We start from the raw sequence: 12563 nt of genomic DNA, 5'->3' as shown, positions 1-12563 counted from the left end.
AATATACTTAACCTAAAAAAAAATCGTCATGTATGCTTATGATGGTGGTGTGATATATTCTACCATGGTTGTATATGATTGTATTGTTGGTTGTTTGGCTGTTACCATTGTTGATGTGTGATAAAAACACAAGCGGAGCAAAAAAAATGTCGGCTCTTGGCGTTGACATGTCGCTAAAACTATAAATTCTACTACATTTGTACATTAGTATTAATATACTAATATTTATTATTTAGTAAATATTGATTATTGTGGAAGCTGAACTACTGACTACCGAACTGTTTCAAAGCCGAGTAAGCTGCCCGCGTCCAATCCTGAATTAAAGTGAGTGAATTTGAATGTTAAATGACTACTATATTACGTGTACGCTAAATATTATATCCATTTAAAAATTGAATAGCATAATATATACATATATCTTATAAATTGTAATATAGTGTGGTTTATAGTAATTTCTATATAAAATATAAATCTTTTTTTTATTAGTTGGACTTTGACACTAAGTAATCAGTTTTGTTACATAAATACTAAATAAATTGTATTTAAAAGTTTTAAATTTGTAAATTATCATTCCAATTAATTGTTTTTTATGACCTAATTATAGAACTATTTTATAATTGTTTGGAACTATGGCGCTTCCTTCAACATACAAACAAATAGCTATAAATCAACAGTCTCCAGCTCGTAAGTGTTATATTGATATATTTATATTTTACTCAAATATATTATTTGTTATTTTATTAATTAGTGCAAATTTTGTTTTATTTTTTATTGCTATTACTTAGGTTTTAATGTTTGAATATTTTATTAATTTAGATAGGTAGATGTTTGATTATATAATTAATATTGATTTGTTATAATATTATCAGCAATCATAATTATTCAGAAATTTTGTTTATAGTACATGAAAATTCATGACTTATTTGAAAAAAAAATATATTTTAGTTATACAAAATGCTAACATTTCTACTATACTCCATTCACTGAGAGAACGCAACTTGATGCCAATCAAAATTTGTTGTGATCTGTGCATCACCCATCACCAGTGATATGGCAACGATCGTATGGTGGGAGAAATTTTATTGTTTGGATGATCAAATTGCGTTCTCTTGATAAATGGAGTATACCTATGTTTGGATTATTGTAACCATCATTAACTTCTCCATTTAAATGGTAAACTATTTTTTGTATTTCATAACCTGAATTAAAAATACAAGTTAAATGTAAGTTTCTAAATAATATATTTTTATTTTTAATTGTCTAATGTATAAAGTTTATATAAGCAGATAAGTAAAATAACAGCCAACAACTTCCCGGTCACCTATTGCTACAATTCTATAATTTTCCATATTTTATTATATTTTAAATTTGTAAGAAGGTATACTGTATTACTGCTTTATATTTTGAAATTATACATTATGGTTTCTATTTACAAAACATAATTTTTGATTGGTAAAATATAAATATTAAAAAAACAAAGTTAATGCATGTCAAACTATTGTGATTGCTTTATTGAATCAGCCTGTAATTTATTTCATTTTATATTTATATGAACTCGATAAAATATTTTTCAAAGCATGATTATTGCTATATATTATATATAAAAAAAATAGCTTTATAGAGGTTTAGTCACATAGTGTTTAAAGGTATTAAATTATGGAAACCATAAATTTGATTTCCTTTTTTGATAAAAAAAATTACTATTGGATACTATACAATATTTAATTTGCTGCTTTAATTTATTCAGAAATTTTAATAATTAGTGTAATTTAAATCTGTGTTTAAATACAGATTTTAAATACTTCAAAATATTTAATTATTAATCTCTATGCCCATATGTCTGATAAAAATCAATAAATCCATTTCATGATCAGCACTTAATTTTACTAGTCTAGTAGTAAACATATTTATATCAGATATTCAGATATTTTTATATCATGAAGTCAAAGTATATTATTTTTTATTTTTATAATGATAGTATTGACTGAAATTATAAAAAATATTCAAGAATTAATCTAGTTAGTATCATTAATGTCTATTTACACTGAAAATCTTCTATGTTATTATACATTTTTATTTAAATATATTTAAGATCAAAAATAAAATATAACAATTTATAATCTATTATTTATAGATTGTATGATTGAATCTGCAATTCTGCATGTATTATTATAGTCTTATTATACTTTTAGTTAGATTTTTTTTTAATTCTTTGGATTTGAGCTTGTAAAATGTGTGCCCACAGGTGCTCCAGTCACATTCAACATATTAAAAGGTAAATTGTATATGTTAAATAATTCTCTAAAGCCATATAAAGTTTAAGATGCACTCATTTTTGCACACATACCAAAAATCACAATATTTAAAAAAAAATATTTTTCACTATTATTTTTGGTATTTAAAAAGTACCCGCAATTAAATTACATCTTCGATGTTCAAGATATTATTTAAATATGTTGACATAATAATAAATGTACAAGGTTTTAAAATTATAATATTAAATAGCTATACCTATTAATTATTTAATTATTCATTTATTTAACATGCTAAAATGTTTGATAAATTTCATAGAATTTGGAACTAAAAAATAACTCAAGTATAATTAACTTGACTGAAAACATATTATTTATTTAGAAATTTAAAACAAATATATTTAATTTATTAAATAATTTTTTTTTTATTGACTGGAAGTTTTTTTTTTAAAAAAACCTTGTATAACTGTTTTATTTTATAAATGTATACAGCTAATATATTCCAACATTTTTTTGTGGCCAGAAGTTTGGTGGTGGATATAAATCAGTGCACGATTAAAAAAGTTCAATTGTTACAGAACTATTTGGCTTTAAATTTAATTATTTTAATAAATATGTTTAATAAGGGTTTATACTTTTTATTGCATAAAATAATTAAAATCTAAACTCTAAATGTTCTTCTATTCTTTTCTTTTTACATTTTTGAGTATTTTTTATTTAATTCTTCTTTGTAATTAATGTGAGCAAAATAAATTTTTTCAAATGAACTATTAGTGAGGATTTTTACCTTAAAACAAGTAATACAATGTGTGAATAGTTTCCTAATTTTTTCAGCGACTAAAACGGGATCCTATCAAAATGGTTAGTAAGTCTTATTTACTTATTTAATTTATTCTGTTACTAATATGCATGACTTTTCTTAGATACTTAGATAAAAAATAGGTTAATACTTATATACTTATAACTTATATGTTGTTTTAAATTGGTAAGAAACAAGTGATATTAAAAAATATACATATTATTTTATATTTTCTTTTTGGACAATTGTTTACTTTATATATAATTGGAAATATTTTTGAAGTATCACTTGCTTCTTATTATTGTGCTTTATGTAATAAGTATTTACTAGATTTGAATTAATAGCATGTTTTTTTATAACTGTATGTTATCAGCATGTAATAGCATGCATAACTATGTTAATTGTAATAATATGACTTAATACGATTTCTTTATTTAATCAACTTTATGTCTTCTTTGGCATACATTTTATTTATAAATTATTTAATTAGTAACACAGTAAAAGTCTTTTATTAGTTTAATTAATTTGATTTATTGATTACAGTAATATTATTTATTTTGACCACTGTTTTATATTATTTTTTGAAATGAAGAAATTTGTTTTATTTTTTAATCAATTAAAATATAACTTTATTAGTACATTTCTTTAATAATAATGATTTGAATTAAATTATATTGTGTAAAAATCAAAACATGATAAAAATTAGTTAATTTTTTAACGGTGTTAAAATAATATTATATACCTAATGATAATTTTTTTATTGCATAAACTCTTAAGTTATAAATTAAATTAATTATTTATGTCAACAAATTGTAAATATAACAATTTGTGAATAACAATTTATTGTTTATCAAATAAAAAAATAACTTAAAAAAAAAGTAGTTAAGTTTTAATTAATGAATAGATTATATAACATATATTAACTATATTACAGAACGTTTAAGACCTGGTGGAAGTTCTAGCCAATTATCTGGATCTGTAAGTATTTGATTAATGTAACACAATTTTAGACAATAAGTATATTATACGCCAAAGGCAAAATGTAGGGTTAGAGGCCTCTATTTTGTTAAAAAAATTTATCTCAGTTACTTTATAAAAATAAATAAGAGCAAAGACTACTCACAAGAGGGAAGTATAACCTTATAAAGCCAAGATTAGAACATGGAAAAAAAAAATTTACATTGCCTATTTAATTTTCATTTGTTTAACTAATTTGTCAACTAGATGTCACTTAAATTTGTTTGAAACATAAAATAATAATAATTTAAACATAGTTAAAATTAATATTTTTAAAAATTGTATTGTACTTTAAGAGAGTGTTTGCGGAGTATTTGTTATCTTTTTCAACATAGCAAATTTTACATTCACAATAATGACTATAACCATATTAATTTCTCAAATTAGAGTGAATAACCTCATATAAAATTTAAAGTTAAGAAATATTATCTAGAGCATCTCAAAATCATTTTATTATATTTTAATTTTAAAACGAGAGTTTTTTACGATGTATAGCTAATTTACAGTTTTAAAAAACTCATAACTTTCTTTAATATTAAAATATAATAAAATGCTTATGATATGACTTAGATAATGTTCTTAACTTGAAATTTTATAATAGGTCATTTCACTCTAATTAGAGAAATTAATATAGTTATAGTCATTATTGTGAACGTAAAATTTGCTGTGTTGCACTTGGGTCAGAGAGAAAACAAATAGTGCGTTTGCATCCTCTAAATAGTTATTATGTAATATCATACAATTTTAAAATCTGTTAAAAGATGATAATATGAATTTTTTAACTTATCTTACAATGTTTTTAACATTATTAGTTTTTCAAGTATATTAAATATTTTTATAATTAATATAACATAATAAATGGTTTACTTATAGAAAGATCAAAATCAAAGTCCATTCATTCCAAATAGCCATGGAAATCCAGCATTTCATCCTCAAAAAATATCAAAAGCGGCTGTAAGCAATATTCTTATTTTTTTTATTATTATTGTATTCATTAATTAATCAATTGCATATTTAAATAATCTTAAAGGCTGATGCTCGTGGTATTAAACCTCCCAAACCACCTGAAAAACCTCTTATGCCATACATGCGATACAGTCGGAAAGTTTGGGATCAAGTAAAGGCAAGTAATCCTGATTTGAAGTTATGGGAAATTGGTAAAATTATTGGACAAATGTGGAGGGATCTTCCAGATGATAACAAACAAGAATACATCGATGATTATGAATCAGAAAAGGTACTAATTAATTGTTAAGATATAACTTTTCATTTTAATAACTTATTTATGATATTTATATATTTAAGTTGACTTATGAAAAAGCTATGAAGTTATATCATACATCACCGGCTTACTTAGCTTATTTACAAGCAAAGAATAAAGGTAAATTGAATCAAGTAGAAGATAGAGAACCACATGAAAGATCAACAGGCGGTGGTAAACAAGCTGCTGCTGATAGGAGAATTGAAATACAACCAGCTGAAGATGAAGAAGGTATACATAAATAATATAAACTGTGAAATAAAATATAAATATAATATTAATAAATATTTACCTATACATATTATTTTTATATTTTAGATCAAGATGATGGATTCAGTGTGAAGCACATAGCTTATGCTAGATATATAAGAAATCATAGATTAATTAATGAAATATTTTCTGATAGTGTTGTCCCTGATGTACGATCAGTGGTCACTACTGCACGTATGCAAGTTTTAAAGAGACAAGTTCAAAGCTTAACCATGCATCAGGTATAAATTATACAGTATACAGTATACGCATACATTATAAATAATAAATTAATCATACAAACATTTAATTTTTTATTTTTAATTTTAGAAAAAATTAGAGGCAGAATTACAACAAATTGAAGAAAAATTTGATACTAAAAAAAGAAAATTTATTGAATGTAGTGACACATTCCAACAAGAATTAAAAAAAGTATTATTAATATATTTATAATTTAATATATATGCACAGTAGTGCCAAACTCATATATCATGTTCAATCGCTTCACTTCTTAAATAAATTTATCATATAAACTGGGTGAGTGGGACAACAATTTTAAAATTTGAGTTCAGCGCTACTTTATATGAATCATTATTTATTATACATATTTATGAATGATATAAGTAATTGGTAGTGTTTTCATAGTGGTTAAAACAGTGTAAATATACCACTGTTAGGCGTGGATCTAGAAATTTAATAAGGGGAGAGGGGGCTAAATGAAAAATTTTACTTCAAGCACCTAAAAGTATAGGCATTAAGTTTAAGTTTTGAAATATTTTAAGTAGGTACCTAAGGCTTAAGGGAGTGACTTCAGCTCCTGTAGTACTCCCCTTTATATCCTCATATGACCACTATTGATACTATATAACCCTAAATATAAATTTATTGTTTACTTATTTTTTAAGCACTGTGTTCAAGCTGTATCAGAAGAAGCATTTCAAAAAATGGTAGAACGCCAGGTGGAAATGTTGCAAAAAGAACGAACTAAAACTGTGTGCCCACCAGGACCTCCTGAAGAATTTTCTAAAGTACATTGTGAACAACAATTAGAACAAAATGGAGCTATACCATCAATTGAAGAAGACACTTCATGTGTAGTTCCTTCTAGTACCACTGATGATAGTTCAAATATGGAAGTTGAGGTAAAATGTAGAAATATTGGTATATTAATTTTTATAATTTATTAAAAAAATAAGAAATTAGATTCTGAACGGAGTGATGAATGTATTAATTTTACAGAGATGTGTTTTTTTTTTATTTTTGTGTCTGTCATCAAGTTTTGGAGTAGTAATAATGCTTTGATTTTTGACTTCTGCCCTTCTTTGAAAAGGTAAATTCGTCTAATTTGTACTTAGGGGGGTCAAAAGTAAAAAAATATCCAGTAGTTTTCTCATAAAAACGGGAATTTTTACGCATGACCACTTTTGACAAAATTGATTTTTTGATTTTGCTGTAACTCATAAACAAATTATTGTAAATACTTGAAATTTTCACCAAATGTTTATATTAGTGTTATCTATTTACGACTAAATTTTCAAAATATTTTTAAGCTACTTATAGACAATTGAAAATTTTCTACTTTTCTAAGTTTTTTTCTTGAAATGCCGATAAAAAAATTTGGCTATTTAAAAAATCTTTAAAATTTAATACAAGGTTTATTATAAGTTGTACTTATCATAGTAAAAAAAAAATCAAAAATTGTTAGTCATTATTTTTGTTTATAAGCATTTAAAGTTCATAAATTTACAAAATATATCAAAATTGCAAAAATTTGCAAGGAATTTTAAAGTTGAAAACTCATAAAATTTTTGTGATTTATACCTAAGGTTAAAAAACCCAATACAAGGTTAACCATAAGATTTCCTTCAAGTAACTGTAAAAAAAAAAATTCAGCGTCAACATAGAAAAAATATTATGAGCGTATGAAATGAAAATTTTTTTCAAAATCATGTAAAATAATGATATATTACAATTTAAATATAGGTATTAATATAATATATCTTACTAATTATCATTGACTGACAAATCATCTCCGTTCAGAATTGTTTTTTGTATACAACGATACCTGTCATTGCATTCAAATTTAACACAGCCATTATAGAGACAGATCAGTGACCTACTCTCCATCTCTACTATACAGCAGAGCGATACCCCCTTTTTTAGTATAATTATAAGGTTTTCATTTTCAGTATTAATTATTTATTATTTATATCTCAACTATATAATACTAACTGAATATCAATGTTTTACTGTCTAGTTTTTATTAAATAATAGTTAAAATTCATAACAGCTACACTTTATAGCTTATAATGCTTATACCTTATCCAGCAGTGTATTCAGATATTTTTCTAAGGGGAACATATTATATTTTTAGTAAATTAATTATAAATTATAATAATTATATATTAAATTAATATAAAATATACGAATAAAATGTCTATACCAACTATCCAACATTATATTGGTATTTATTTAGTTTTTAAATTAGCGATGTATAAATAAAAAAATGACTTTCAAAATGTATCTATAGTTGTTTTGGGGAACAAGTGCCCCTATAATCTCTCCCTGGATTTGTCATTAATACTATCAATAATGATTATATAATTTAAGTATTTTGTTGAAGAATCGTGAATCTAAGCTCCTATGTATATTTTTGTATCTCATTTCTCTTAATATTTTTCAAGTATAAAAAAAGTGATTTGAATAATATTTGATTATGTGTTAAAAACTTAATTATTTCAATTACTGAATAGCAAATTTTATTCTATCTCTTACATTATATCATTGCTGATTATATTGACCAAAAGCTTATAACAATATAAAATATATATTATTTATTAATAGTAACAGTAAAATAAAAATGAATGATTATTCTTCTAATATAAGCTTGGTTAATGTATATAAGTTATTATTAGTATTATTAATTTTATTCTTTTTTTTATGTTTAGTCTGGTATAACTTCAGACAGTTCATCAAAATCTGAACAGCTTGTAATAACAGAAACTAGAGAAAATGGAGAAATTGCTACTTCTCCGCCACAATCCTCGAATCAACCTCAACCCCAATTATTAAAAGAGCCACAGCTACCACAAATTCAATCACAACAACCTACTCAATTCCAAGCCCAATCACAGTTTCAACAACAATTATCTCAAACACAACCTCTGCAACCTCAACCTTCTCAACAATCACTACAACCTCCTCAACAACAAATTTTACAGCCACAGCCTTCATTACAACAATTGCCTCAAGCACAACCTTTATTACAACAATTACCACAAGGACAACCTTCATTGCACCAATTGCCACAGTCTCAACCTGAAATACAACAGCTATTGCAGCCACATAATTCTTTTCAGCAAATACCACAGCAACCAGCACCTACAGCATCACAACAACCACCAGAACAAGTCTCTTCACAGCCGCAACCTCAACAACAACACTCTCCTCAACCACAATTGCAGCCACTGAATCATCTTCAACAACCCTTACAGTCAAATGTAGTGCAGCAACAGTCTTTACAACCATCTACACAACAGCAACAGCCTTTACAACCATCTACTCCACAGCAGCAGCCTTTACAGCCATCTACTCCACAACAGCAACCTTTACAGCCATCTACTCCACAGCAGCAGTCTTTACAGCCATCTACTCCACAGCAGCAGTCTTTACAGCCATCTACTCCACAGCAGCAGCAGCCTTTACAGCCACATCCTCCTCAACAACAACCTTTACAGCTGCATCCTTCTCAACAACAACCTTTGCAGCCACATACTCAACAGCAACAGCTTTTACCGCCGCATGCTCCACAACAACCTTTACAGCCCCATGCCCCACAACAGCCTTTACAGCCTCATGCCCCACAACAGCCTTTACAGCCAAACCCTCCTCAACAACAGCCTTTACAGCCAAACCCTCCTCAACAACAACCTTTGCAGCCACATGTTCCACAGCAACAACTTTTACAACCACATACCCCACAACAACAGCCTTTACCACCACACGTTCCACAACAACAGTCTTTACAGCCACATGCTTCTCAACAACTTTCTTCTCTACCACATACTCCCCAACAACATTCATTACAGACTCAACTTCAACAGCAGCCACAAATTCCACAACAGTCTCCTGTACATCAATCATCAATTCAAACACCTCCACAACAACAATCTCCACAGCCTCAATTACAAACTCCACAGACACAACAATTACCTTCCCCACAGATACAACAATTGCAGTCACCACTTCCACAACAATTACAAACTCCTCAAACACAACTGCAGCCACAACCACTTCCAGCACAGCCTCAATTGCAACCTCCGCAATCGCAATTACAACCACCACAGTCGCAATTACAACCACCGCAATCGCAATTACAACCACCGCAATCGCAATTACAACCACCGCAATCGCAATTACAACCACCACAGTCGCAATTACAACCACCACAGTCTCAAAATCAACAGCCACAATCTCAATCTCAAAGTCAACCACAACCCCCTTCAGTCATGGTACCGCCACCATCTTCTATTCCACCAGCAATGGGATCAGATTCACCTTCAAATGTTGTGTCATCAACTACAGAATCACCACCAAAATTACCAGAACCTAAAGCTTATTCTGCTCCTTCAACTCAGCCATACCCAACATTATCACAGTCTTCTTATGCTCAAGTACCTCCATTTCAACTATCACAGAACTCTCAAGTTAGTGTTCCGGGTGTATATCCACCAAATCAAGCTCCCGCAAATGCTGCTCCACAACAACCCCATTCAGGTGTGATGCAGCCTCCACAAATTCCCCCCTCTCAAGGAGCTCCATCATCAACCCCGTCAACTGGGTTTCCTCCATATCCACAACAGCAACCTTACTCATCACAAGCGATGCCACCCAGGCCTTACACATACCCCCCACAACCATATCCTCAGTATACACCACATCCATATTATCATCAGGCTCCTTATCAACAGTATCCGCCACCACCTCCACGTGTTGCATATCCTCAACAAATAGGCACTGTTAATCAAGATACAAATCAACCACCACTTGAAAATATGTATAACACACCTTCAATTTCTGGACCATCTGAAAAACCAAATGATGACAATAAGCAATTAATTGATGAAGTGAAATCAACTGAACTAAATACAGGTATTTTTATTATTTAAAATGTATTAACATTTTACATGCCATGGGTGTATAGAAGATATGATGTGTGTTATGGAGTGGGATTTTATTTAATAAGGAAGTTAGGGCAATTAAAAAAGGGTTATGGATAGATTTTAATTTGTTGATGATGTGAAGTGGTTAATCAGGTGATACAGCGATTTTGACAGATGTTGGAATGAGATGTTCTTAAACTATTTTTTGGTTTTTTGGTTTGATGTGGCTTTATATATCTGTAAGTTTTGGGTGTGTCTGATGGTATGATTTCTTTTACTGTGGGTTCCTTCTGCAGTTGCTAGTGGTGTGCTTTGATTTGTATTTCATGCAACACAGATAAAAGTGACTCTAGTTTTGTGTGTGCCAGAATTTTTAACAATAGTGGAATGGAGGAGGACTGAGTTTTTAAATTTTACAATTGAGTTAAATATTTTAGTGATTTTGAATCCTACCTCTATGAGTTTATATTAAAAATGTTTAGTAAAATAATAATAAAATTTGTTTATAAATTATATATCAGATTTTTTGAACTTAACTTTGTTAAGTTTTTAATGTGTGTTATTTATTAAAATTATAGTGCTTTATTTATTAGTAACAATTCAATTGACTTTCTATCAATATCTCAAACAAAATAAAAGAATTGTCTTTTTATTTTAATATTAAACCAATTGAATAATATAGTTAAATAATACATTTGATTAGTGCAATAGAATCTCGGTAATCCAACAGATATCAGACCACGCTACTGCCGTATTAACGAAAACTGTGGATTAATGAGGGTTTACATAAAAACGCATTTTACTTGTTGAAAAATAAAAAAATGAATAACCTTATTATACTTCAATGTTAACTGAATAAAGATAAAATATCTAATAAGTTTATTCGGATTTAATCTGTTATTTACTTTGTTTTATCGTTTACAATAGTAACTTTATATATAAATAAATATTAGTACGTATAGGTTAATATAGCCAGATTACTGGACATATCAGATTATAGAACAGCCAGATTATTGAGATTCTACTGTATTATTATTATTTTTTTCAAAATATTTAATTTGTTTTTCTTTCAGAAGTAACTGAGGATATTTATCATTTTTCTCTACCAATAGTTTTTAATTTAAATGAAGGACTTTATGTATTTATTAATTATTATTATTATATTTGTATGTTAATAGTTCATGAGAAACCAGCTGAACAAGAGGAATCAGTTCCTCCTCAATCATCTACAGTAAAACTCGACGAAGTTTCACAATAATAGATTTATAAATGTTAAAAAAATGTAATTGTTTTCATTATCAATATTTACTTTTGTACTAAGTCAAATGACTGATATTGTTTATACTATAATTGAAAGTATTTTCATTTTATAATTATTATTAAGTCCATTTATTTAAAAATTGTTTAGAATTCAATTAGAATATATGGGTCATGGTGTATTATGTAAATAAAAAAATTGTTTTCATTCTCTCTAAACTCATTAGTTGTCTGATAAGTTCATATTACAATTTTTAATGCTTAATTTTTCAAATAATTTGTTTAAAAAAATTGTGTATACCAATGTTTTTAATTAAAATCAAAGTAAAATTATGTTAGGTTTTTAATCAAAATAAACAATTTGTGTTTAATAAGCGTATGATCAGTTTTTTTTTTGCAAGAGTATAGATATCTAGAAATAAAAAGCATGTTTATTAATGTAGTACAAAAATAAAATATATTATTTATATAATAGTAAATTAACTATATAAAAGAACATATGTTAAGTAAGCATATTAAATATAATTATAGTAATATAGTTTTACATTAATAAACATGGTAAATGC

General features: G+C 27.2%; 1 protein-coding gene across 3 annotated transcripts; it reads left to right on the top strand.

Moving 5' to 3' along the window:
• Nucleotides 1-137: 137 nt before the first annotated feature.
• Nucleotides 138-12367, top strand: LOC113550616 (proline-rich protein 36). 3 transcript variants are annotated; one of them, XM_026952563.1, is made up of 13 exons: nt 138-324; nt 605-684; nt 2246-2275; nt 3087-3113; nt 3986-4029; nt 4942-5022; nt 5099-5305; nt 5374-5560; nt 5648-5820; nt 5909-6010; nt 6484-6720; nt 8527-10729; nt 11919-12367. In XM_026952563.1, the coding sequence occupies exons 2-13, from the start codon at nt 630-632 to the stop codon at nt 11996-11998; spliced, it is 3426 nt and encodes a 1141-aa protein (XP_026808364.1). In that variant the 5' UTR covers nt 138-324; nt 605-629; the 3' UTR covers nt 11999-12367. The 3 variants fall into 3 exon arrangements, with proteins under 3 accessions (XP_026808364.1, XP_026808365.1, XP_026808366.1); XM_026952564.1 differs by lacking the exon at nt 3087-3113; XM_026952565.1 differs by lacking the exons at nt 2246-2275; nt 3087-3113.
• The last annotated feature ends 196 nt before the right edge of the window (nt 12368-12563 follow it).

Source organism: Rhopalosiphum maidis, chromosome 1 (genome assembly GCF_003676215.2).
Source record: "Rhopalosiphum maidis isolate BTI-1 chromosome 1, ASM367621v3, whole genome shotgun sequence".
Lineage (NCBI taxonomy): Eukaryota > Metazoa > Arthropoda > Insecta > Hemiptera > Aphididae > Rhopalosiphum > Rhopalosiphum maidis.
This window is presented reverse-complemented; position numbering and strand designations above follow the sequence as displayed.